The 27,672-nt window shown below is 45.8% G+C and overlaps 1 protein-coding gene across 2 annotated transcripts; it reads right to left on the reverse strand.

Moving 5' to 3' along the window:
- Positions 1-148: 148 nt before the first annotated feature.
- On the reverse strand, positions 149-26,322 carry SLC9A3R1 (SLC9A3 regulator 1). Of its 2 annotated transcripts, XM_044673001.1 has the most exons (9): positions 25,720-26,322; positions 19,469-19,493; positions 13,608-13,630; positions 13,062-13,076; positions 9,430-9,591; positions 8,056-8,209; positions 3,238-3,278; positions 1,287-1,376; positions 149-912 (listed from the first exon to the last, which is right to left on the reverse strand). In XM_044673001.1, the coding sequence occupies exons 1-9, from the start codon at positions 26,098-26,100 to the stop codon at positions 721-723; spliced, it is 1,083 nt and encodes a 360-aa protein (XP_044528936.1). In that variant the 5' UTR covers positions 26,101-26,322; the 3' UTR covers positions 149-720. The 2 variants fall into 2 exon arrangements, with proteins under 2 accessions (XP_044528936.1, XP_044528935.1); XM_044673000.1 differs by lacking the exons at positions 13,062-13,076; positions 13,608-13,630; positions 19,469-19,493 and having other exon boundaries at positions 25,636-26,322.
- Positions 26,323-27,672: the final 1,350 nt, after the last annotated feature.

Here is a 27,672-nt window from a genome sequence, read left to right on the forward strand (position 1 = left end):
ACACAGCTGGGAAGTGTCTGAGGCCAGATTTGAACCTAGGATCTCCATCTCTAGGCCTGACTCTCAGTCCACCGAGCTACCCAGCTGCCCCTGGATCCCAAATAATCTCAAGAGTAGGGACAAACAAGCTTAAGTCAAAACAAGCAACTTCCTCCAACCCAAGAACTGGGAAGAATCATGTTAATCGTAACACACAAAAAAATTCCTTCTAAACTTGACACTAGAACATTCTCCCACAACCCACCCTCCCCCAGAAAACCCCCAAACACCCTATTTGTGGCTTTTAGGGAGAAGACTCTTGTCCATCCCCAAGCTGTGGTTTCTGTCTTTAGGGCTTTTCATTCAGTCATTCCCAAGCTCTGGGACAGTGTTATGTTAGGATGGCATGAAATCATTAATTGAAAAAAAAAATCTATCCTATTAAATCATCTCACAGTCTTCCAGCTGGCAGGGAATGGGGAGAATGTTGTCAAGAAATAGACCTTTCTTAGGCCCTAAGAAGGAAGGATTTGGGGAGAAGGTGCCTTTCTCATTTAGGACAGAATAGGAAAACATGCTCTCTGGGCTTCAAGAAAGAACAGGTTTCTAGAAAAATCAGGCTGGTGTTGATTTATACTTTGATTTGGGGTGAGTGGAGAAGAGGAAATGGAAGGAAGGCCCCAATACCCTTTCCCCACTCTCCAAGGTAGTTTGGTGGGGAAGGGGGGGGAAGGAGGCTGTTCAGAGATTGCTAAAGAGTTCATTTTTCTTGCTCCAGTCCATCTGTGGTGCCCGTTTGCTGCTGCGTTTCTGGTGAGCCCGTTCTTTGGCCACCGCCAGGGAGATGTTGAAGTCCAAAATGGGGTCGGAGGAGGAGGAGGTAGAAGAGGGTGGAGTGGAATCTCTTTTCTTGGGACTGTCTTGAGAATCCACCTGAAGACAGCAAGGGAAATGGGGAAAGTGAGTTAAGTCCCTCTATTCATATTGCAGGAACACTTTCCTACTGCCCTTGAGGGGCGGGTTAGGGAAGGTTATGGCACTTAGCTTAGTTTTCAACCCTATAGCTCGGGGATCCAGGTCACAAAATACTTCATACATGTGTCTAGATGCCAGCTGGTGTGCCAAATGTTCTGACCCCAAAGGCTAGGAAGCAAGAGGCCTAGGTTGTATGTCATTCACTAGGCCTACATTACCTCCGTGCCTCTTCCCTTCCTTCCTAGGATGACCCTCAATGAGTTTGAGCCAGGACAGAGTCTTGTTTCTGGGAAGGCCAGTTACCATATCTCAACCCCTGGGCCCAGGCATACCTCATCACTGGTGTCACTAAGTGTGGATCTTGACGATGCTGGTTTGGGGCACTCACACACTGCCTCAGACCAACTGGCACTGTTGCTCTCCTGGAATAAAGAAAGTAAAAACTATATGTGGAGGGGACAGGTAGGTAGCTTGGTGGATTGAGTCAAACCTAAAGATGAGAGGGTCCTAGGTTCAAATGGGACCTCAGCAAGTCACTTAACCCCCACTACTAACCCTTACCACTCTTCTGCTTTGGAACCAATACACAGTATTGATTCCAAAATTGAAGGAAAGTTAAGGGTTAAAAAGTTTTTTTTAATGTACAGATGGAGCTAGGTCCAGAGATAGGAGGGTCCTGGGTTCAAATCTAACCTCAGGCAGTTTCTAGTTATGTAACCTTGGGCAAGTCTTTTGCCCAGCCCTTAATGTTCTTCCTTGGTATCAAAACACACACACACACACACACACACACACACACACACACACACACACGTTTTATCTCAGGATGTTAAGCACCAGGGCAGACAAAAACTGCCTGAGATGAGGCAGTGCAGCAAATGGCCTAACTTACCCCAGAACCACTAATACTCTCAGATCTATTCTAGGTGAAGAATTTCTATTCCTCCAAGGGGTAACCCAATATTTGAGAAAGAGACCAGGTAATCCACTATAATATTTAGCCAAAAAATAGCAGGTTTCACTAACCTACCTCTGGCTTTTAGCTACTGGCCCTTGGGTTTGAGATTAGAGATGTTTTTGTAAGGTGGGGATGCTAAGAGACCTTTTTGTGCCAATGGGAGAATTCTATTCAAGATAATCCCTGAATCTTGAGGTATTTTGGACTATTTCCTTCTCCCTGCCTGCCATTTCTCCCCTAAAACTTCCCATAAGCCTGATTCCTTGAGGAATATGAAGGATATAGGTAGTAAGGTATTGTGAAGAGGGTACTGTGCCTATGATTAGAGACATAAAGAAGAGTCTCAGACCACTAAGGGAGCTACCTTGAGGGGAAACTGCCCGATTCCTACTACCCTCAGGTTGCTGCCTTTGAAATAGAAGCATAGCTCAGTGTTCCCCAACCTATGTTCCTACTAGCTCTGCTCACTGGATCGAGGAGGAATAGAATGGACCCTACAAAACACTTAACCCTCCTCCATGCTACCTCTAGGGAAAGGGCAACTTTCCTCAGTATGAATGTCTTGGCCAGGAGCATCAGCTTGGCTCCCTGCCCCTTCCATCCTTCTCTTAGGGCCCTGGCTGGCAGACAGCCTCTGTAGACTCCTCCCAACTCCTCATTTTCTTCCACTGGGCAGGGGGGAGGGGAAAGGGACTGGGGGGAAGAGAGCTTTGTTTTCTCAACCCAGACTTGGAAGTAGCAGAGGCTGGGCATCGGCTGGACACTGAAGCTCTGTTCTTCGGGGGAAGAATAGTCTCCTCTGTATGGTAGGGAGTGGGGGCCATCACCCAGTGACTAGCAGGGCAGGAGGAAGGGCCTTGGAGGGACTTACACCCATGCTTTCCCCTCCTTTCAAATAAGCTCTGCCCTGAGCTAGGGTCTGCATGGGTAAGACGAAGCATCAGAGCTCAGGACATGGAATTTTTTAGCAGATTGGACACCCAAATTGTACAGTCAAGATCAGCTTCTGTCTCTGAGTTTCAAAGATGAAGAGCTTCAGACTCCTTCCCAACCTCCCTGATTGTTGTCTGTCTCCCCTCTTTCTTTTCCTTCCTCCCTTTCTTCCATTCCCTCTGTCCTTCTCCACCTCTGTCTTCCTTCCCTGCCTCCTATCTATGTCTCTCTCTCTGGATTGTCTTCTGTTTTTATCTCTTTTCCCTATGTGTCTCACACAAGCACTCAGAAGGCACATTCACACAAGCAGATGTCTTAGACCCATTAAGAAAGTAGTTGTCAAAAGCTGGAGGAGTGATAGCAGAAAAGCAGCAGAAGAAAACAGTCTTTACCTTCTCTACTTCTCCATTGGCAACAGGCTCTGGCAAGGGACCTGTAAGGGTAAAGGGAAGAGAGAGAACATTATAAATGTGGATGATTCCAAAGGCTTTGGGCATTATCATTATCGACCAAAACTTTGCAGGAATATTTCAGGGTGTGGGCAGGGAAGGGTTGGAAATTGCCCTCAAATTCTTCAGGACTTGGCATGAAAAGAGCTGTCGACCCATGCCCCAACCTCGCCTAGAAATTCAGGAAGGCTGATCCATAAGATGTTGACTTCGGCCAGAGCAAAAGTGGAGAAGTCAAGGCATCTGGCATGAGAAAGGAAAAGTCTCAGGATATATAAAAAATAGAAGGCAGTAAGAAATGAGGATTGGAAAGAGATAAGTATTAGGTAGGTGGCACCTCTACTAGGACCTTAAGACTTGTGTATAGTCACAATTACCCTCTGAGGTGGTGAAACTATTATGATCTTCATTTTACAGATCAATAAACTAAAGTACTAAGAGGTCATGCAATATAAACAAGATTACCAGGTATTTTTAAAACTGAGCTCTCCTGACTAAGGCCATAGTTCTTTTCCCTACATCAACAGAGTATGTCCCTAATGACCACCACTATGGAATATGGTGATCCCATGTAGGTAGCTGGCTTCTGAATTCTTAAAAATTTTAATTAAAAGTTAAATTTTATTGATTCCTGGAGCATGACTGAGATCCCTACTAAGTATGAGGATTAGAAATAGTCTTACCCCAGACTCAAAAATGACCATGACCCAAGCATTTTGCTTTATCAGAAGACAATTATTCCAGGAGACAACTGGGTTTCAGATTTAATGTCCTAGATTCTTCCTAGATGTCACTAATTTGTGCTAGGAATTGTGGGTAAATCCCTTAATTTCTGTAGGCCATTTTCTGCACTAAAATGAGAGGGCAAGACTGGATGACCACAAGGTCCCTTAGATCCCATAATAATCTCAGATTCCTAGGGCAGCTAGGTAATATGGTGGATAAAGTGCCAGGCCCAGAGATGGGAGGAGCTAAATTCAAATCTGGCTTCAGATACTTCCTAGCTGGGTGACTCTGGTCATCTTGGATCTCAACAACACTGTAAGGTAGGTGCTTACAAATGGGGAAATTTAAGGATATGCTATTGGGGTTAATGACTTGTTCAAAGGGGCAGCTAAGGTGGCTCAGTGGTTAGAGAGAGCCAGGCCTGGAGTTAGGAAGATCTAGTCTCAAACTTGGCCTCAGACACTTCCTAGCTGGTGATCCTGGGCAAGTCACTTAACCCCAGCTGCCTAGCCTTACTGCTCTTAAACCCTGGAACCGATAACTAGATACTTAGTCTGCATTCTAAAAGCAGAAAGTAAGGGTTTTAAAAAATAATCTCAGATTCCTAATTTCATTGAATACCCCACTTTCCCTCCCCACCTGGCTCCCCCCCAAATTTCTCAAGATCCCTTTCTTCAGCAGCTCCAGAGATTCATTTGCAGGACAAAGCCCCAGAGCTGGTGTTGCCAGATGCACCACCAGGCCTGTGGTGATTCCCCATCCAGAACTGAATCCTAGAACAGAGGCTCCAGTTTTAGTAAAGAAAAGAAGGCATAAAGTTAGAAATCATGTGGTGTCTTCACAGCCCACATGCTGACATGATTGCTTATCAATCGATCAATGGAAGAACCTTTAGCATTTGACACAAATTAAACATTAAGAAGAAATGTAGGGCAGCTAGGTGGCTCAAAGGATAGAGAGCTAGGCCTGGAGTTAGAGGGACTGGGCGGGCTATTGGACCCAAAAGTGAAATGCCAATGAAATGAAAAGATGGATGAAAATGACAATCTTCTGAGAGTAACATTAATTTATATGGATGGCAGAATTAACTGAATCCTTTTACAATTTACTGAATTCTCACTTTGTTATGAATTTTTTTGTTTTGTTTTAAAGGCAACAATGAGGCAGGTAATGGTACAGTAGATAAAGAGTTGGGTCTTGGGTTGAGAGGGGGCCCAAGTTCAAACCTAGCCTCAAGATACTATGTGTCCCTGGGCAAGTCACTTAACTAGTGACCTAGCTGTCTCCACTTCCTCAACTGTAAAGTGGGAATAACATCCTCTATCTCCCAATAGTATTTTAAAAGCACAATGCCTAATACATGGTAGGTGCTTAATAAATGCTTGTTCTTTCCCCTTCCCCTTTTAAAACTACGAATAGTTAAGTGTCATCAGATTGGTCTTTGCCATGATCATTGACTTTCATACTTTGAAAAGGATCATAAAAGTCAATAGTGCTCCTAAGAAAGACCTTTGACATGAACTGGAAACCCCCTTTACTGGGGCTGCTTATTTGTTTCTGATAAAGCCATTCCTGCTTTCTTGCTGTGTTGCACACACCCCACGTCACTTTCCAATTCTCTAGTTTCCTCCTCTTTAAAAAATAACAATCTCAGATACCCAAACATGAAGTATTTTCCTTGGGAGATTTCTCTAGGCTAGTGATGGGCAAACTTTTTAAAGAGGGGGCCAAAGGAAAGGAAATGCTCATCTGTCAAGTCTTTCTCAGGCAACTCTTTTGAAGTTTCATTGTATTGTATCCTACTCATTGTATTCCTCAGATTAGGAATAATGTCCCACAGCTGGATAGAGCATTTCAGGGGGGGCTATAGTTTGCCCATCACTGGTCTAGGCAATTGAAGAGGCAGGAACTGTTGAAGGAATCCTACTTCTCTGGTCAGGATTCCATGACTTACCCTCATCCAAATGAAACCTTTCGGGTACTGATCTAATTTCAGTTTGCCAAGACCATCACAGCTCCTACTGGAGCCTAATTAGTAGTTAAATCTCTCCCCCTCAAGTCTCCTCTTCCAAGGGCCACTCAAGGACTTCCTACCTACTGAACTCCCTGGCCACCAAAGTAGCCTAGTAGATAGAATGCAAAGTTAAAGAGTCAGAGCAACTGGAATTCAAATCTTACTGAAGTCATCTACTAGCTGTATGAACCTAAGCGAGTTACACAGGTCCCTTCAGCCTTGTAAGCACCCACCTCCCAGTGTTGAAGAGATCCAAGATGGCATAAGCAAAGGGGCAGCTAGGTGGCTTAGTGTTCTGAGAATCAAGCCTAGAGACAGAAGGTCCTGGGCTCAAAAATCTGGCCTCAGACTTCATGACAAAGAATGCTGTCCACTTCTAGAGTGGACTATTGGAGTCAGAATGCAGTTGAAAGCTTACTCGTTTTTCACTTATTTAGTTTTTTGTTTTAAATGATTATTCACTCACAAAAATGAACATGGAAATGTTTTACATGTTAATACATGTATAATCCAGATCGAATTGTTTGCCAGCTCTGGGAGGGCTCAGGAAAGAAGACAATTTGGATCATATAACTTTTGAAAACTTATGTGGGAATTTGTTATTATGTGTAATTGGTAAAAAAATATATATTTTAAAAATAAATCCGGCCTCAGACACTTCTTGGCCATGTGACCCTGAGCAAGTCACTTAACCCCTATTGCCTGGGCCATACTGCTCTTCTGCCTTGGAACTATATTTAATATTAATTCTAAGAAGGAAGGTAAAGGTTAAAAATAAAAGATTATAAAAAGCAACAGGGTAGATCCTGAAGCTTCGGTTTCACTGGCTTAAAATGATCTTCTGTCTACTGAAGGTGGATGGATGCTTGCTCTGTGGCAACTCTTCACAGAGGTTAAGTGACCTGGCCAGAGTCACACACACACACAGCCCATTTGTGTTAGTAAGACTTAAACCCCAGGGCCTGTCTTCCTGACTTTAAGGCAGTCTCTTGATCCAAAACATCACATTGCCTCGCCTCCATGTGAAAAACTTTGCAAACTATAAAGCCCCAAAGGCTCCCAGGACCCTGTCCCTGCAGAGAAGGCCACAAGGGCTGGGTAAAAGTCAGGAGATAAGATGCATTTTCAGTGGCAACTGTTTACAGCTTCATTACTCCTCCCCCCAGTCCCAAGTATTTCTGAACATGTGACAGGATGGTATTAGTAAGCCACCAACCTGCCCCCTAACACTAAAAACTCTCCCCGGGGGATCCAGCCTGTGACAAAGTCCAAGCTGGCCGCACCCTGCCCGTGGCTCCCAGCCGAGGGAGCCATCCCCTTCAGGGTCCAGCACAGGGAGCAGGGTCCACTTAACCCCTTCCTGACTACTGCCATGGCAACACTGCCTGGCCACAAGGGGGAGGGGCAAGAACTGGGAGAGGGAAGGAAGGGGGACGGGAGGGGGAGCCAGAAGCTCTGTGGAGCATGCCTGAAGTTTCCAAGACAACCTGACCAGGGAAGGGGAAGGGGGCAGGGAGAGCAGTCTGCCCCTACTATGGGAGCTGACCTGATCCACTGACAAAGTTAACCCTTTCCTTCAGAGCCCATAACGACAGGCCCTTGGGGAAGTGGTGGAGAAAGGAGACAGAGAGTCCAGCTTTCTTAGCTTCCTCTCCTTCCCATTAGAGAAAGAGCCATCTTTTTACTAGCTCTCCCCTTTTCCCCCATACAGCCTTCCCTCTCCTATTCTTCACCTAAAGTACCCCTGCCAGCTCCCTATTGCCCCATTTTCCATCAGGGCCTTGGAGCCAGCTCTCCCCTTCTCTGGGCCAGCTTCCCACATCTTAAGACAGAAAAGGAAGATGGAGTGAGTGCCAGGAGCAACAGCCCCAGAAGGTCTTTAGAACCTTTAACAAGGGAAAAAAGGAACTAGCTGCCTCTCCCCTCCTCCCCAGCTCTAGTCCCCGGTTTTACTCTGCAGCCACGAATGCCATTTTAGTCCCTGAAATCAGGGCCTACCCCCTCATCCCTCCCTGACTCACCATTCAGGTGCTCCTGGGACGGTATCACTTTACACTTTTTGAAGAATTCATCAGTTTCCTTGTCCACAACCAGCAGCTTGGTCTCCTCTCCTCCAGCCTTGATGGCAGCTACCACATCCCCGTGCTGTTTCCCTTCCATACAGACCCCATTCACCTGTGAGAGGACGGAAAGAGCTGGAGGAGTGACCCAGAACTTGGGAACACTGGTGGGGAGAGGGAGTTCCAGATCCCCCTTCCCACAACGGACAACAAATTCCATTCACCAACGCAAAGCATCCAGGATTGACAAAGGACATAATTGGGCAGAGTGGGAAGGAAGAAGAGGAGCTTGTGAGCTCCTTGAAAGCACAGGCTGTTTTTTGCCTCTATCTCCCATGCTTAGCATAGTTCCTGGTATGTATGAGAGGCTTAATAGATGCTGCCTAATTAAATCTGACCTCAGACATTTTCTAGGTGTGCGACCTTGGGCAAGTCACTTAACCCCCATTGCCTAGCCCTTACTGCTCTTCTGCCTTGGAACCAATACACAATATTAATCCTGAGATGGAAGGTAAAGGTTTATTAAATAAATTCTAGTTAACAAACCATGCAGAAAATTTTAAATTTTGTTTTTTTCCCTTTGGGAGCATCTAAGCCACAAAGGAAAAAAGATAAAGGAAATATCCAGATGGGTATAGATGAGTACATCAGTAATAATGGACCAGCCTTTTAGTTTAGTGATTAGATTTGAGGACAAATGTAAAATCTATTTTGTTTTATGAAGGCCTGGCATCATTCTCCTGCTTCTTAGTGGATCCGAAGGCTTTGAAGAAGTTCCATCACTTTCTTATTTCTTCAGATGAAACCATATATAATCTAGTTAATTCCTATTTCCTTTTCCATCAAGTCTCTCACAAGTCAGCCTGACACCTCACATGACAAAGGTTCCCTTTCCTTCCTCCAGTAAAAATGTCTGAAAAACAAAAATGCCATCCTGGAGAAGGATCAAGAAATAGCTGGCATTGAAGACTACAAGCCCCTCCAAAAAACAGACCTCTGTTAGAAGTTGTTCTAAGAACTGGACTCAGTCATGCCAAGGACTACAAAGCTCTAGAGGTAAACTGAGTTTGTCTGTAGACTGGAGTGGGACATGCCTGAGTGGCAAGAAGGCCAGGAACAGCAAAAGGATTTCATTTGTTCATTCAACCAACACTTACAGAGCCCCTTCTTAAGTGCAAAGCACCATTTAGGAAGGGGATGAATGATACTGTTCCAGCTCTTGAATCTTATACTCTAATTAGAAAGAAGCTAGGTAAGGAGAGTTTGGTAAAAAGAAGATGAAAGAGTCTAAAAAACGGGGGGGGGGGAGGGGGGGAGGACGGAAAGGAAAGTTACCTCCACAATGCGATCCTGGGCCTGGAGCCCCGAGGCCTCAGCTGGTGAGTTGGGATCCACAGCACGGATGTACTGGCCAGGTTTAGACTTGTCACTGTGCAGATTGAAGCCATAGCCACTAGGACCTTTTTTCATAGCACAAAGTCGGGGCCTCAGCTCCCTCTGTTAACAAAGGAGGACAGATATTTCAGCATCCTAAATCCATTACCTTTTTACCTCCTTCCTACTTCCCCCCTCTGGTCTATAGCCTCAGTCCCTGATCCGTTTTTTTCATCCTGAAGCATGTAGTAAACAGATTTGGACCCTACAGGACATGACACTTGAACATATTATAAGTTCACTGGGCCTCAAAATTCAAGACACCCCAAGAGTTCTAATCCAAATGGATACAAATCAATCACATGATCTTAGGCTAGTTACTTCCTTTCCCAGAGACTCAAGTTTTGTTACTTATAAAAATAAACAAGAAAGGTAACTAGGTAGCTCAGTGGATCCAGATTCAGAGATGGAAGGTCCTGAGTTCAAAGGTGTCCTTAGATACTTTCTAACTGTGTGACTCTGGGCAAGTCACTTAACTCCAATTGCCTAGTCCTTACTACTCTTCTGCCTTGAAACAGATACTTAGTAATAATTCTAAGACAGAAAGTAATGACTTTAAAATAAATAGAGTAGGGTGGGGGGAAGAACTAGGTAATCATTAAGATCCTATTCAGTTTTTATATTCAATTTGAAAAACTTTCATTAAGCATTTACTGTGTTTAGACCACTGGGCGTAGGGGTGGATACAAAAATTAGATTAGACATGGTGTCTGCCTTTATGAAGTTTACAACCTAATAATTCCAGAATCTCTGACTCCTCATTTTAATTGAGATTGTATCCCTTTGTTGTTAATGACACAGAAGTGATGTGGTATGATAGATTGATTTATTTGACATTTTTTTTTAGAACTTTACCTTCCATCTTAGAATCAATTCCAAGTATGGATGCCAAGGCAGAAGAACAGCAAGGACTAGGGAGGCAATGGGGTGGGGTGGGGTGGGGGGGTAAGTGGCTTGCCCAGGCTCACACGGCTAGGAAGTATCTAGGGACAAGTTTGAACCTAGGTCATCCCTACTCTGGGCCTGGCGCTGGGCCACCCTAGCTGTCCCTTTGAAATTTTTTTTAAGTGAATTCCAAATTCTCTTTCTCCCTCCAGTTTTGTCCTTCATTCAGAAGGCAAACAATGTGATAGATGTGAAGTCATGCAAAACACAGGCACAGTGGATTCAATAACGGGGACTGAGGAAGATTTAGGTTTGAAGTTAACCTCTAACATTTAGGGAGTCTCAACTTCTGTGAGCTTCAAGCAACCCCCTAGGACTGATTTCTTGCTACAGTAGAGGCGTGAAAAAACATTTCCTTGAAATCATAGATCCATCCTCCTTAAATTTACATGCCAACAGCCATTCACAAAGTACACTACCCACCTCCTGATAGAAAAGTGATCTGGACGCAGGAAGCTGAATAAGACTTCTCTTTTGGATCCAGCCAAAACAGGAATTGGTTTTGCTCAACTAAGCATATTTACTATAAAGGTTTTGCTTTATAGTAGAGTAGGAGAGGGAAGGAGAAAAGAGATTTTTTTTTAAACTTTACCTTCTGTCTTAGAATCATTAGTAGGTATTGAGGATTCCAAGGCAGAAGAGTGGTAAGAGCTAAGCAGTTGGAGTTAAGTGACTTGCCCCAGGTCACATAGCTAAAAGTATCTGAAGTCTATAATTTGAACCCAGGATTTCCCATCTCTGAGCATGGCTCTCTATCCACTGAGCTACCTAGCTGCTCTGAGAAAATAGTTTTGTTCACTGAAAAAACAAAACAAAACATGCCAATGATATAAGGTATCCTAGCACTGCTTAATCTGACCCTTCGGAGTAGGAGGGGAAGTCTCTTCAGTAGGAGAGAGGTTTGAAGATCTTTCTCTTCCCTAGATTGAGAGAAAGATAAGAATCTTTAGGAAGGATTTGGGTAGGGGCAGGCAGCTAGGTGGCTCAGAGAATATGGAGCCAGGCCTAGAGATTGGAGGTCCTGATTTCAAATATGGCCTTGAGCCACTTCCTAGCTAAGTGACCCTGAGCAAGTCACTTAACCCCCATTGTCTAGCCCTTACCTGTTCTGCCTTGGAATGAATGCTTACTAATTCTAAGACAGAAGGTAAAGGTTTAAAAAAATTGAAAAGGGGGCGGCTGGGTAGCTCAGTGGATTGAGAGCCAGGCCTAGAGATGGGAGGTCCTAGGTTCAAATCTGACCTCAGACATTTCCCAGCTGTGTGACCCTGGGCAAGTCAATTAACCCCCATTGCCTACCCTTACCACTCTTCTGCCGTGGAGCCAATACACAGTATTGATTCCAAGATGGAAGGCAAGGGTTTAAAAAAATTAAAAAAAAAAAAAGAAAGAAAGAAAAGGAATTGGATAGTTATCCCTCTCAGTCCTTATATTGTCTTTGCAAGAACATAGCAATAGAGTAGACCAAGAATAATTGTTTACTGAAAGCCAGGCTGTATATTTACAGTAAAGTTTATCGTTACTAACACCAACTCCTCTCATTTTGGCCCTCCCAAAGCCCAGCCAAAAAATAAATAAAATAAAATAAGCCAGCTCCTTCTGCAGCCAGGACAGCAGAGTAGTCAATTAGAGTCCAGGTGGGAGGGATGATTTGAGTATCAAGAAGGGGAGGTATAACTAGTTGGAAAAACCAAGGCTTGGTCATCCTCCTCAACCTCCTGACTCATGAGAAGCTGAAGGGCTAGTAGACCTAGGAGTGCCTAGATACTACTCCCTATTCCTGATAAGTCTCTGCATACCACTAAGAGGAATGCCATAATATTCAGACGAGGAGAAGTTTATGGACTAGGACTATGCTGAGGGTACTGTTGGTATGGCCTGGTCTAAAGTCTAGTTTGAGAATTTGCCCTGAGAACAGAGGTATTAAAATAATTTTAAAAAATGTTATCTGTGGGGACAGCTGGGTAGCTCAGTGGATTGAGAGCCAGGCCTAGAGACTGGAGGTCCTAGGTTCAAATCTGGCCTCAGACACTTCCCAGCTGTGTGACCCTGGGCAAGTCACTTGACCCCCATTGCCTACCCTTACCACTCTTCTGCCTTGGAGCCAATACACAGTATTGACTTCAAGATGGAAGGTAAGGGTTTAAAAAAAAATGTTATCTGTGGATTTTTTCTAAACCTTCAAGTGTTCAGCTGAAAAATGTAAAATGTGAAGAAGCAGCTCAGTTATAATAAATAGAAACCTGGAGATCTGGGATTCTAATTTTCTTTAAAACAAAACAAAACAAAAGGGGACAGCTGGGTAGCTCAGTGGACTGAGAGCCAGGCCTAGAGATGGGAAGTCCTGGGTTCAAATCTGACCTCAGATACCTCCTACCTGTGTGACCCTGGATAAGTCACTTAACCCTCATTACCTAGCCCTTACTACTCTTCTGCCTTGGGGCCAATACACCGTATTGATTCCAAGATGGAAGGTAAGGGTTTAAAAAACAAACAAAAAACCCTTACCTTACATTCTAGAATCAATACCATGTATTGGTTCCGAGGCAGAAGAGTGGTCAGGGCTAGGGAATGGGGGCTCAAGTGACTTGCTCAGGGTCATACTGCTAGGCAATGTCTTTGAATTTTTGGGCTTCCCAAAATCCAGGCCTAGTGTTCCATCCACTTATGCTACCTAGTTGCCTCCAAACCCTTTCTTTTATAGATGAGGAAAGTGAGGCACCTGGTACTTGAGGCAGGATTTGAACTAGGTCTTCTTATCTCCAAGTCTATTACTCTGTCTCAGACTGACTCTAAAGCACCCTCAGTTCTGAACATTCTGTAGTTCTCTCCCTAGTCCTAGTTAAAAGTTTAACTTTCGAGCTACCTATTCCCATGACTTTTTTTTTCTTTTTTTGGCAGTTGAGTTACAGCAAGATGACCTACCTACCTTTAGGCTTTCCCCATCCCACATTTCCATCCCAGCCCTCAGCAACTTAAGCAACAAGGGCAAACCTTGAGGACTGACTCACTCTGGAGCTCTAGTTATTGTTGCACCTAGGTGGTATGGCAGATAGAGCCAGGAAGACTCATTTTCCCAAGTTCAAATCTAGCCTCACTTTATCAGCAGCGTGACCTTGGGCAATTCACTTAACCCTGTTTGCCTCAGTTTCCTCATCTGTAAAATGAGCTGGCGAAGGAGATGGCAGACCATTCCAGTATCTTTGCCAAGAAAACATCAAAAAGTAGTCATGAAAAAGTCTGGCATAACTGAAAAACATATTTTAACAGCCCCAGTCCTTTGACAGTGCTAGTAGCAATGACTTTCCTCCTGAGCAGGGTGTGGGTATGAATGAGAGAAAGGTGGTTCTTAAGGAAAATCTTTAAGGAGTCTAAACTCAGGCTGGGAGTGGCAGTCAGGGAGGCCCAGACTTCCTGTCCTAACTTGCAAGTCCCATGGTGACTAAAAGGCTCAGCCCGACAAACTCTGGGGTTTCCTTTGGCAAAGTGCCCACCTCCACTCCCCTCGGGCCCAGCTGCCACTTGCATCACAAGAGAGGGTACCAGGTTCAGATAGAGAAGCTCCTCCATTCCTCAGCTATCTCTTCTGCCCACACCCCAGCTTAATCTCATTCCCTGCCCCCATACCCCAGTCTATTCCTTCTGCTTATGAAGGCAAAGAACTAAAAGGTTCTGGGGCTTTAGCAGTTTCCCCACAGACACAGCTTGGATGGAGAAATTAAAGTTTGATTGTTCCTAAAGTGTGAAGAGAGGGAACTCGCTACTGAGATATATAGGAGGGATAGAGGCCAAAATAACAAAAAGAGGTGAGCCCCTTGCCTTTGCTCCTTTTAGGCACCGAATGACAATCATCTAGGGACAGAAGGGCGGCTCAGTAGATAAGCCTGGAGACAGGAGGTCCAGGTTTCAAAATCTGGCCTCAGATCCTTCCTAGCTCTGTGTGTGTGTGTGTGTGTGTGTGTGTCCCTGTGCAAGTCACTTAACCCTCATTGCCTAGCCCTTACTTCTGCCTTGGAACCAAAATGCAGTATTGACACTAAGATGGAAGGTAAGGGTTTTTATTTAAAAAATAAAGTAGGTAGAGCTAGAACTTGCTGCTGAGGTGTATGGGAGGATGAAGGCCAAGATGACAAAGAGAAAAGGTAAACACCTTGCCTGTGTAACTCCTTTTAGGTTCAAAGGACAACCACCTACATCTGGGCTTCGGTATCTTTGGCTGTTCCTCTTCCAGGGCCAAAGGCAGAGAGAGCGTGGGTAATGGAGGAGGTGGCGCTGGTGCACCTTTTACCTCCTAATCTCAGTGCTATGGATGCAATTGGGATCCACAGACCTAACCAGAAGTGTCACCTCCTACTTGGGACACTGAGTCTTTTCTTCCCTGTCTTGCCTCCAACAGATAAAATTAATCCACTCTTTGAAGCATAGCTCAGAAGGAAGTGTCTTCTGTCCCACCCCAAAGTGGCCTCAAATCAGCATTCCCCCAATCCTTCACCTCTGTTCCACCCCCCACCCCCATTCTGGGGATGAGGTTCTCTTCTCCCCTTGGTACTAATCCGTTGACAAAGCTGCAGAGTCTCACCCTCCCCCTGGAAATGCCAAGGTGAGAGGGAACAGGTCTAACAAGTTGCTGCCAGGATCAGCTCAGCTTTCTGTCCCAGCCAGACCCACAGCAAAACTTCCTCTACTCTAACTGCCCACCCTTGGAACAAGTGCTAAGAAAGCAAGAGATAAACAAGGTCTGGGAGGCTCTGCATCAGTGTCCCTATCATTCTGGGGTCTGCAAGCTCCAGAGCCCAAAGTGGGAGCCGGCTTAGGCTAGAAAGAAAAGCACCTACCAAAAGCTAAGGTTTCTCTGGGGGAATTGAGGCCCATAGAACCAAAGGCTCAGTTTCAGAATCAGTAGGAAGGGAGGGACAGGCACTGGGGCTGGGTTCAGTTCTCTCTCTTTCTCCTGCGGCTACACAGTCTTCTTTGCACTGAGGCATCTTGGGGACTGATGAAACCCACAGCCTTCCTTCCGGAGTACTCAGCTAATGCACATAATGGAAGTTGTTGCTATCTGAACTACAATTACCAGAACCTCAGAGGTGAAGATTGGAGTAAATAACAAGGCAGTGAACATTCCTGGGTTTTAGACCTTCCACCTAGAATGTGGCTTAGGAACTCATGGCTAGCTTGGGAAGGGTGTTAAGTTGCAAGTCACAGGCGACTCAAGCTCCCCCTATTCTGTACCGCTTCTCTGACAGGTCCTCTTTTGAAAGGAAACACAGTCTAGGCTCACAGGAGGATCCAGGAGGATAGGGAAGGAGTCATCCTGTCTGTCTCTCTGCCCACTTACAGCATGAAGAAGGGGAAGAAAAAAGAGACACACTTCCCAGAGCAGAGAGAATACACTATTATGAGTATATCACTGCTCTCTTGCCTGGGAAATAACCCAAACATATGGAAATAGTTGCATAAGTAAGGTCCATTGCTCCCCAGGAAGATACCTTCCTTAGGTCTGAGGATTAGGAAAGGCTATTTGGGCTGGGTTACTGGGCCAAGATATAACCCCCAAAAGGTGTCAGAAACAACTGATGTTTTTATCCCCTACCCCCAGTAAAAAACCTAGTTTTATTTGTAGCTTTCAACACTTGAGCTTCTTTAAAAAAAAAAAAAAAATTTTAAATCTGGAGGGTCAGGGAAACCCAGCTAGTGGCTCAAGTGGATTGAGGCAGGCCCAGAGACAGTTTGGTCCTGGGTTCAAATTTGAACTCACTTTCTTAGCTGTGTGCAAATCACTAAACTCCCACTGCCTAGCCCTTACCACTCTTCTGCCTTGGAACCAATACACAGTATTGATTCTAAGAAGGAAGATAAGGTTTAAAAAAAAATCAATTTGGAACTTCCTGGAACCATTCATCTATATCATTAGGTGGGAGAGACTGGTAAGCTAACACTGTTACACTTTGAAATCAATTTCAGACCTTAAAATCATACACCTGCCCCTAATCTTCATTAAGAGTCACACTGTACAAGTCTCATTTCAGAAACTAACCTATGTTCAAAGTTCTAAATCATTTATTTCAAACTAATTTTATAGGCCATGTCCAAAGTCAAAAGAATCTAGTAAATTGGCAGGTCTAGGTTATTGCTTTTTTGTTACACTTCCATTCTAAAATGCCTATTGAAAATAAAAAGTATAGGAGGGCAGTTAGGTGGCTCAATAGATTAAGAGTCAGGCCTAGAGACAGGAGGTTTCCTAGGTTCAAATCTGGCCAAACACTTCCCAGCTGGGCAAGTCACTTAATCCTCATTGCTTAGCCCCTTACTGCTCTTCTGCCTTGGAACCAATACACAATATTGATTCTAAGATGGAAGGTAAGGGTTTTTTAAAAATAATAAAGATTATAAAGAACTCTGAAGTTATTCCTCCCCCAAAATATTCACATAAAAGACAAGGCAATGGCTTGTTCAGTTATCTTGTGTAAGTTTTAAAAGCAGACATAACTTTGCCAAGTCTGTCAAAGAGATGCATCACTGGTAGTTTCTCTTTTTTTTTTCATATGTATATATGAAATATATGTATGTATGTATACATATATATAATTTTAAAACCAATTAGATGTGATATTTTCATACAAGTTTTCCTAAGTTACAGTATCAAACTTATCTCCTCTCTCCCTCTCACCTTTCCCTTACCCCTCCTAGTTGCTGGCAGGCACTTCAATCTGGGTTATACATGTATCATCATGCAAAACATATTTCCATATTGTTCATTTTTGTGAGTAATCTTATAAAACCAAAACCTCAAAACATAAACTTAAATAAACAACTGAAAAATCGTATGCATTCTGACTCCAACAGTTCTTTCTCATTGGTAGTTTTTCTAAAACACTTAAGTACCCACAGGAAGTGGCCCAGGTCCTACCTTCCATTGTCCCTGACAAAAAAAGAACAAAAGGTTCTTCTTTTACCCTTTTTAGACTTGGCTTTCTATCCACCAAAGGGGAAGGGAGCAGTCCTACCCTCTCTTCCCCCCCCCCCTTTCAACACCCTCCCTCCCTCCAGTGCCCCATAATAGTGTCCTTTCTAGGGTCACTGAGTCAACACAGTCCATCCTATATTGCAGGGGTTGGCAACCTTTTTGGCCGTGAGAGCCATAAACGCCACATTTTTTAAAATGTAATTTCGTGAGAGCCGTACAGTGCTCACAGTGCGTGCTCCTGTAACAGTGCACGCTCCTGTAACAGCGCCTGAACAAAAATTGACTTTATGGCTCCTACAGTAAGAGCCATATCTGGCCGACCCCTGCTATTATTGGGACAGGTTGTTAGCATATTCTTTTCAGAGGGTCTGCAGGGTCACACAAAACTTTGTCTGACCTCTTGGAATAGGTAAGCAGTGGATGGGGGTAGAGGGCTTGGGGACAGAGCTTAAATGCCACTCAAAGTAAATGTTGTCCATTACTGCCCAAGAGCACTAAAGATTGAAGATCTAGTCCCACTGATAAAAATGGACCTCAGAACAAGAGTTCCCTATTCTGTAACCTTTAAGAGGGCTGACCTAGGTGAAAAGCAGGATCCAGAATTAGCATATACACATGCTCAAACTAGCAAAAAGGGAGAAAGTAACTGAGGCTGGGCTGCCCAACACAACTCTTGCTTCCTATCTGACCCCCTTCCTAACACCTTCTCACCAGGACCTCCCCTCCCCTCACTTTCCAGACCAATCCCAGATCCCATTGTCACCCATCCAAAAAGGATGGTAGCCTCCCTGGCCCTCATCTTCTTCCAGGTCAATCACCCTGGAATCCATCTCCACCCCAGAAGGAGCTGTCACCACCAGCAGGCCTCACTAGCTGGGCCCAGAGAGCAAGGCAACTGCTCTCAGGGGAATTCAATAGGCCCCATCGGCAGCCACCTGGAAAGCCTGAGAAAGGTGATACCCTAATCCGTCTGTGCAAGTCCCTGAGGACCAGGCCCATGATTGCTCCCTGCTCCCCACTCCGAGCGCTGCCAAGCAGGGTGGGGGAAATGACCTGCCCCTTTCTCTTGTCTGAGTGGCACTGACCCCTCCCCCAGCCCTTGATGTCATGGTGATGGGTGCTATAGAGACAAGAAAGCAGCTGGGGAGAAGGGGGTGCGACTTCGGAAGGGCAAGATCTTGCTTCGGGTTTTTGGGCCCCAGTGCCAGCTGCTGGGGAGAAGAAGGGAGAGCTCGGGGGTGGGAGGGACAAAGATCACAAGTTGGATTAAGGCTGGTGAGAGGTATGAGGGACTTTGGAAATGGGACTTCTGCTAAGGCTTTCTCATTGAGAATATCCCAGTGGGAGCCAGGCTACCTGCTTATTTATGCAAACAAGGGCTGGCTCTGCTACTACAGTAACTCTGATATGAGAAAATCTGGCCCTAGCAGGGTCCTCTGCCAGGCTCAGTCTCAGGGATCACAGTAGCCCGGAGGAGGTGAAAAAAAAAAAATCAAGCCTGTGGGCATAGAAGCTTGAACCCAGACCACAGAAGAGCCACGATGCTGAAATGGCAGCCCAGTTTGTGCTCCTCCTAGCTTAGGTGGAAATGAAAGGAGAGGAAAGGGTGTCCATATGTATTTGTAATGGTTTTGTTTCCATGGGGGGGAGAAGGATGGAATTTGGATTGCATAGAAATTGAATTTTTTTTTAAAGTCCAAAGAAGTGGTGTGGTGGTGAGGTGGTCCACTAATGGGGTGGAGCACCTTCCTCCAAACAGCCTGGCATATTCCTTCAAAGGTCAGGTCACTAGGCTCAAAGTGCTACTCTCCCTCCTCCCAACCCAGGAGGCAAAGTTCAAACAATTGGTGTAACCCAATCTGGGCAGAGGACACATTGCCCTAGGAGGTGGGCAGGCCCCAACCTTGGACCAAGCAGACTCCATGCCCTCCCACCCGCAGCAGAAGGCAGTTAATGAAGGTTCCCTTCTCCAGCAGAGTAAATAGTATGTTCTGGTAACTTTAGCTTTCCTTGAATGGGGGCTATGACTTTGGTTACCTAGAACTTCTACTTCCTGTTTGTTCAAAGGAAAGTTTCCTTCCCCAAGCCCAGGGAGGTGGGAGTGGTGATAGGACATTCAAGGGGACTAGAAGGCAGCAGGCCATCATTTCCTCTTAACACCCCCAGCTGTCTACCCAAGAATAAGACCTGTCAGGGTAACAAGCTTGCTTCCTTGCTCTTGCCCAGGGAACTTTTATGATGAAAGAATGGGGGCTCAGGTTTAAGGAGAGAGAGGCAGAGCAAGGCAAGCTTGCTCAAGGACAAGCCCAGTAGGCATTGCCCCACAAGTCCCTCCTCCTCCTCCTCTCAGACCTTCCTGGGCCCAAATCTGTTACAGGGAGTTGTAGCAGGAGGTTAATAGGTTCTAAATGGGAACAGGAAGGTCACTTGAATTGTTCAGCTGCTTATCCTTTCTTAGGACTCCACTCTGGGTCGAGGACAAACAGCCTAAATAGCCCCCTAATGAACCTCATGACCGATTTGGGGGGTGGAGGTTGCTGTAAACCAGCAACCCTGTGACCCTTCCATAGTGTTTTCCCCTTTGGCCCAGAGAAAATATCCAGCATCGCCCAAACAGACTTGATTTTGGCATCCTTGCTAGAGGTACAGAAACTCAAGGCTGAATGGCCAGGAATGCTCTCCATCCCATCCTCCCAAGCCTCCATAAGTTAGGCCAACTCTGACCTAATGGGGGAAGACCTAATAGACTATTTGGACCTTGCCACCAGCAGAGAGGTGTCCTCTGGACACTGACCAGAGAACCTGGCCTGGGGCTCAGGGGAAACCAATGGATACGGACTGCTTTTTGGAAATACTCTCAGCCCTGAGGTCTCTACAGTGGGGCTTCATCTCAGGGTCATAAAGGAGGTCATTAGTTCACCTTCTAGGAGAAGGCCTCCAAAGGGCAAACCCCGGGCCCTAACAAGGGTCAGGTAGGGCAGGGTTTCCCCCAGGGAAAAAGCCAAGGGGAAACTGGTCAGCAGGTACCCAGGTTGGCCCATCCCATCATGTGAATGCAAAGGGACAGATTATCTAGGCCCAGCCCTCCCCTGGAGCTTTTTTGTCTATACACCAGAGGGAGAATCCAGCTGGGGACATCACAGCAGAGAATTTGAGCAATTGAATACTACAGGAGATAACTACCAAGAAGGTTCCATCCAGTTTCTTCCACTCACAATTCACATCTTTTTTTTTTTTCCTTCCACAATTCACATCTTAAAAGATTCCATCCCCAAGAAGAGAACTAAATCCTAGAAAGGTTAAGCAACCTTTGAAAGAACATGACAGATAAAGAAAAAAAAATTTCTTCAAGGACACAGGTGTCATTTTTTTAATTACATAATAATGGTGGCAGCTGGGTAGCTCAGTGGATTGAGAGCCAGGCCTAGAGACGGGAGGTCCTGGGTTCAAATCCAGCCTCAGACACTTCCCAGCTGTGTGACTCTGGGCAAGTCACTTGACCCCCATTGCCTAAATAAATAAATGAATAAATAAAATTACATAATAAAAATTTACATTTAGGCAGAGACCTGGAGATGGGAAGTCCTGGGTTCAAATCTAACCTCAGACACTTGCTAGCTGTGTGACCCTGGGCAAGTCACTTAAGCCCCATTGCCTAGTCCTCTGCTCTTCTGCCTTAGAACCAATTCACAGTATAGATCAGGGGTCAGCAATGTATGGCTCTTTCTGCAGGAGCCATAAAGTCAATTTTTTTTTCAGGCGCTGTTACAGGAGCGTGCACTGTGAGCACTGTACGGCTCTCACGAAATTACATTTTAAAAAATGTGGCATTTATGGCTCTCATGGCCAAAAAGGTTGCCGACCCCTGGTATAGATTCTAAAGTGAAGGTAAGAGTTTAAAAAGTTTTTTTGAAGTTGAGTGGTTAAGTTGATTTGCCCAACCAAGATCACACAACTAAAAAGCTGTATGAAGCAGAAATTTGAACTCAGGTCTAACTTTAAGTCCAGTTCTTTATCCATTTAGTCACTATTAGATTTAATTCAAATCTCTTGAATTTGTTTCCAGTGTTGTTTTCTTAGAATGGACCTAAACTGAAGGATAATCAGTAAAATCTGGCTCAGGAAAAAAGTTTTTCCAAATTGAGGGATACCAAGAAGAATTCAGAAGAACCTGTTCTATAACAATCAATGCTCTGATTTTCTGCAACAGACTCGAGGGCTAACGGGCTTCGGTCTGTCTTTCTCTCGAGCATTAAACACTATACCATTTTGTAAAACAGGTATCAATCTCTGTCACAATCCCCTAACTAGATTATGAGCTCAATGAGGGCAGAGACCATGCCAGATCCCCAGCCTGTAACAGACCTGAGTTCCATCTAATCTTCATGCTCCCTTACATAATTGGGATCTGGTAAAGGTATGCTGAATTTGAACAACCCTCCTAAACGGCAAAGTAAGGGCACTCTAACCTCTACCCTGGAGGTGTGGGATGGGGGATGAAGGAGGAAGTCCAGGGCCCTCCTTCCCCTCCCTCCACATACATGCCAAACTTTCAGATAAGGAATGCTCACCGTATCTCCTCCAAGGTTCTTAACAAAGGACACTGGGTTCCCTGCGGAGCTACCAAACTATTGGAAAATTTGAAGACTGTAAGTAACAGCCAAGAACCAGAGGATATATTGTCCAGGCAAAAAATACCAGAACCTCTGGCTTAAGACAAGGCCCTGGTCAGTTAATACCAAAATGCACAGCAACTCACACCTGATCTCAATTTTAATCTTTTCAAAGCTAGCTGAGGTCAGCATGAATCCCCCCTCTCTCAGAAAGGGGAAAAAAAAAAGCAAAACAAAAAAAAAAAACCACACCACCACATTGGAGTCAAATCAATTCATGTCCAGTCTACCTTACTACCCGATTTCCAACTTGGATATCCACCTTAATTCACCCCCTAGAGTCAGGGAACTGTTGGGGAAGGTCTTTGAATAAAGACCAAAACACAAGTATATGACATGTTTAAAATGAAGACTTCTGCAGACATCTGAATGGGGACCAATGGAATAGGGACAGTGAAAAGAAAACCTATTACTGAGTCAGTGGACTTGAGTTGAATCTTGCCTCAGAATAGTAACTTTATTAGCTGAGTACTTTGGGCAAAAAAGTACTTAACCTGAGACCTACTTTCCTCATCTATAAAATGGGGCAGTATTTAGATTGCCTAGAGGTGACTCAGTTACCCTGTAACACAATTTCTCTCTTCTGTAGAAAAAGAAAAAAGTTACTAATATTTATTTGTATGGCTTAGAGGCACCTTTTGAGACTCACTTTTCTCATCTGTAAAATGAGGAGAATACAGTTTCCTCTAGATAGATGCTTCATGGCACAGAGAAAAAAAATAGATTTGGAGCCAGAGGACCTGAGAACATTTACTAGCTGTAAGACAAATCATTTGTGATCTCTTCAGTGCAACTTTCCTTATCTGTAAAATGAAGGAATTGGACTAGAAAACCTCTTAAGGTACCTTCCGGATCCAAATCCTGTTATCCTACAGTATTACTATGAGGATCAAATGAGATAATATATGTAAATCTGCTAAATACTACATAAATATGATCAATGGTCATTGGGGGTACTGGTGGTGAGAGTATGTATCACTGTTCTTCCCCTTAAGTCAGGGTTGGCCAGTCTTTCTAAGACAAGATCCTCTCCTCTCTTTTACAGACCTCTTTCCTTCCTGGGAACAGGATAGAATTTATGATTGCTTACACCACCCATAGAGCAATAGGCACTGGGCATCCAGAGTCACATTCTATTCACCAAATATTTACTAAAGTATCGGGGATGCATAAACAAAACCCCCCAAATGTTCCATGTCCAGTAAGAGCTCATTTCCTCTATCTGCAATCAGATAATCTGGCTTAGCCACTTAACTAACTGGGAACACCAGAATGTAAACTCATTGAGGCCAAGGACTCTTTCAGAGGTTTTTTCACTTTTTGCATGCTCTTTGCCAGGTGGAAATGAATTAGGTTATCAGCTCCTTAAGTGTAGAGTGGTAAGTATTAAGTAGTTCAACAGAGCCGGAAAGAACATAGGAGTTGTGTTGAATCCCTCAGAGGCCAGGTTACCAGGCTTAGGCAGCTGTAGCTCCTTTCCCCTGGAAAAGTGCAAGCCAGTGCAGGTGCTCCAACAGGCCTTTGGAAACCTACCATTTTACCCCTGGGGAGCTCAAGCTAAACTCATACATTTTACTGGACAGAAGCTGGAGGGGGGTGGGGGTGGGGAAAGCAATTCAGAGAAGGAAATCCGAACTTTCTTTTGGATAAGGGGAAGGGCAGATCTTTGGGGAGCCACTAGTGCTAGAGGGCTCCATTCTTTCGACTATGAGGGATCTGTGTCTAGATCTCCCATCAAACCCTCAGGAGAAAAGAGGGGGAAAAAGATAATAATCTGGAGAATGGGGAGATGGGGGTGAAAGGGAGAGAGACTAAAGTTCATTTAGTAGAGAATGACTAATTGATGTCCTCAGCATAAATTTCAGGACAATGAGCTCTTCTTGGGGACAAGAGGTCACCTGTTCCCTGACTCACCTCAGGGCACCAACTCTCCCTCCTGCCAGGAAGCTCCTGCCCTCCCTTCATCAGAGCCAACCTGGCACAGCCAGGAAGTAGGAGCATGGTGAAGGTTGAGGCTGGTGTTCCCAGCACCCAGCTAAATCCAGGAAAGGGTTCCTGGCGACCTGACTTCTAGCAAACCAGTTGGCCCTCTCCACCCTGCCCCCAATCTCCCTGCACCTTGCCCTTCCTCCACCCTGAGCTTTGCCCAGTTTCAAGTGCCAACCCTGTCCACATTAGCCAGCAGGAAGCCATCTGGTCGGGAGTTAACAGTTCAGTTTTCTGGGAGACTAAGAGTTGAGGACCCAGGTTCTGTTCCCCCCAATCAGAGAATCAGCAAAGAACCCCTGGAAATCATCAAGGCCTGGCACTCACCCCTTCCTGACTTTAAAAGTCTCCCATGATCTCTAGGGACAGGCAACTCAGAACAACAACTCTATTTCTTCAACCCCCATTCTCCACCAGCTGATCCATGTTGGGATCATTTGGGGAAACACCAAACATGGAAAAAGCAACAAAATTATCCCAGTTTATTTGCCCAAGGAAAATCCTCCGCTTTCCCTTCACTCGGTCCTCCCCAGTCCCTTTTCTCTCAGCTTCCCAGATAAAGGCTTATGCTTACTTCTCACATTCCTGAGACTCATAAATCCTCTTGGGTGGCAGTATCACCACCCCTGAGACTCACTTCTTTTCTCCGCCCCCACCCCCATCTTTGGCCTCTGCCCCGTTCCAACCTCTTCCTGCCCCAAGGCAGTGGGGTTCGTTCTTTCTTTCTTAGAAGCCACATCACACTTTGGGAGGGATGAAGTCCAACCTGACCGAGGTTAATGATACATTAGCTATGGTCCCTTCTATATTCCCAGATTGAGATAAAAAATTCTTTCCCAATATCCCTCTCTTCTCAACATGATCCCTCACCGCCCCCGCCCCTGCCTCTAAACACACACACCTGTGGATCCCGATGGGGGAGAAAAGAGATGTGTATTCCTTTTAGATCTCTCTTGGTCGTCTTTATTGGATTCTCCAGGAATCCCAGAGTTTTAATTCCCACCACCTGTGGCTGCAAAGAGGAAGCTGCCCCTAACTAGGAGACTCAGGGCTTAACAACACACACTCTCTCAATCGGGAGCTAGGGGGCGGGTAGTGATGGCGCTTGCTCTCTGGCGAAAACAAGCTTCCACCCCTCTTTGGCCAAAACGGGGCGAGGGGGTAGGGGAGAACAGATGGAGAGTGGGGCAGTGGATAGAGTTATATGCAGGGAAAGTATTAGATCCCATCGACTACCCCCCACCCAAGAGTTCCAAAGGAAAAAGCGGCATGCAGTCTGCTTCAGCGAAGCAGGGAAGGGTCCAGGGTGGGGGTGAAGGGAGACAGGAAGGGACAATCTGTATGAGAGACACGCGTCGGCTGGGCCAGTAGCAGGCGGAAACAGCCTCCATATCGCTGGCTTTAGCTTCAGAGCGAAACAGCGGCAAGTTTGGGGCTAAGCCACGCGGCTTGGTGACGGGGATCCCCGGATGCCTCCCTGAAACTCCTCCTCTCCCCGCCACCCCTTTAGAATCCTAGATTAAAAAGTAAAGTTACCTGTTCCTGTAGACTCTTCTTTTCCCCAGACTCCCCGGCCGCTCCTGGCTGCCCCTTCTCGCTTGCATCCGCCAACTCTTCCACGGCCCTCTTCGGTGTAGGCTCGGCCGGAACCTCCCCAGGCTGGCCGCGCAGCAGCTCTTCCCGCACCTGGACGCCTAGCTTCTGCAGGCGCTCGTCCGCCTCAGGATCGACCACTAGCAGACGCACGGAGTTGAGCGCGGCGCGGATGCGGCTCACCACCTGCTGGTGACTCTCCTGCTCCACATTCTCGCCGTTCACCTCCACTAGCCGGTCCCCGGCCAGCAGTCCCGCCTTTTCGGCCGGCGAGCCTGGTTCCACCAGCCGGATAAACTGTCCCACTTTGCCCTTCTCCCCGTGGAGGTGGAAGCCGTAGCCATTCGGGCCCTTCTCCAGGTTGCAGAGCCGGGGCAGGGGACCCTCGGAGGTCCCGTCGGCGCTCATCTTGCTCCCGGGCTCCTCAGGGGCTTGCAGACTGGGCTGGTTCACCTATCACTCCCTCCCACCCCCCTGCCCGAGGAGGCGGAGAGCCCTGGTGAAACACAGCAAGAAATACCCAGTCCAGGAGGAGGAAGCAGGAATCTGGGAAGGGGCCGCAACGAACTTCTTTAAGTTCCGAAGGGAACAGAAGAAACCAATGACAGGTCCTCACGGCGTCTGAGCGTTCCAGAACCTGTCACAGCCCCTTATCTCGGGGGAGGGGCCGCTCAGACCCAATTAGGAACCGGCAGAGAAAGGGGGAGGGGGCACTCCAGCCTTGAACAAAGGGAGCCAATGGGCATGTGGAAGGGGCGGGGGGTTGCTAATTGGCACTTTGGGCGGACGAAGGAAAAAAGACGAAGAAAAAAGCGCTAGAGAGGTGCATTACAAAGCTTCAAATAGAGTGGGAGGTGTGGCATCTGGAGTTTGAGGGAGAGAGTCCCCGCTGGGTTCCCTAGATGGGTTCCGGCTCTGGGAAGTCCCTGATTTATGGTTTTGAAGGCTTAGGGATATTGCTGCCGACTTTCAAATAGGGAAGAGACAGGAACCGAAGATTCTTGAGAGCCCCAAGAAAAAGGAGCGCAGGTTTGGACTTTGCAGTTCATATCAGCTTGACGGATTGGTGCTGTGATCAGGGAAGCAGCCTTTATGTAGAAATCGTTTTCCCCCTTCTGATCCTGAGAAGTCTCAGAAAACTCGTACTGGCAGCACTTGGTCCTAGCTAAGCCCTTTACCCACTTCAGTTACCCAAGAGAAGTTTAAATAAATAAATAAATAAACTGCCTTCGAGTTTATGGTGCCGTTTGGAATCTGAATAGATTCCATAGCTCCAGGACTCTTTTTGTTGAGCTATTGAATAACAAATGCAAAAGCTTTAGTTTTCTAGTTCAGGTTGGGAGTGGGTGGGTGGGGAGAAGAGCCTTGGGGGTAGTGTGGCTTTTCCCAAAGGGAAAATGAAAATTGCTAGGCTCAGAATCTCCTACCACATCTTGGCCGGGGGAAATGGGGGAGGAGGTGGTGATTTGGCCAGATGGGGGCTGTTAAGGATCTGGGTGATGGTCTGTAGGGAAAAAGTGAATTCGAGAGCAGAGCCACTCACCGCCTGGCTTATAGGCGAGGTTAGATAAAATTCCTAAAGTAGATTCTACAGAAAAATGTCCCAACGAAAAAAAAAAAAAGCGCAAACATTTCCCTACAGGCACATTACCCATTACTCTCTTGGGGAATCTTTAAGCCTGATGCCAGGTTGCTAGGGTTTGCTGAGGAATGCTTCACTTCGGTTGATTCTCACTCCTTTGGTTCCGTAGTCAGCAGCATCCTGGGGCCTCTTGGAATCACGGAGAAAAGGGGGAAAGCCTGGCCCTGGCTGGGGGGAGGGGGTGTTCTTCACGAAATCTACCTAAGTTAGCTTAATATACCCAGGAATAAGAAGTAAATCCCACTGCCTCCCACCAAACCTTCTTCAAGTAGCAAGTGAAACTTGGTATAATCTCCAAAATACTGCAGTTTAATTGTGAAAAATACACCAATGCCAAT

This window comes from Gracilinanus agilis, chromosome 4 (assembly GCF_016433145.1).
Source record: "Gracilinanus agilis isolate LMUSP501 chromosome 4, AgileGrace, whole genome shotgun sequence".
In the NCBI taxonomy this organism is placed as follows: domain Eukaryota; kingdom Metazoa; phylum Chordata; class Mammalia; order Didelphimorphia; family Didelphidae; genus Gracilinanus; species Gracilinanus agilis.

Coding starts and splice junctions, on each gene's coding strand:
- SLC9A3R1 (XM_044673000.1), bottom strand. CDS start 26,100: ATGAGCGCCGACGGGACCTCCGAGGGTCCCCTGCCCCGGCTCTGCAAC. Junction 9,592..25,635: donor AGAAGAGTCTACAGGAACAG/GTAACTTTACTT, acceptor CTTTGTTAACAG/AGGGAGCTGAGGCCCCGACT. Junction 3,279..8,055: donor GTCCCAGGAGCACCTGAATG/GTGAGTCAGGGA, acceptor TTACCCTTACAG/GTCCCTTGCCAGAGCCTGTT.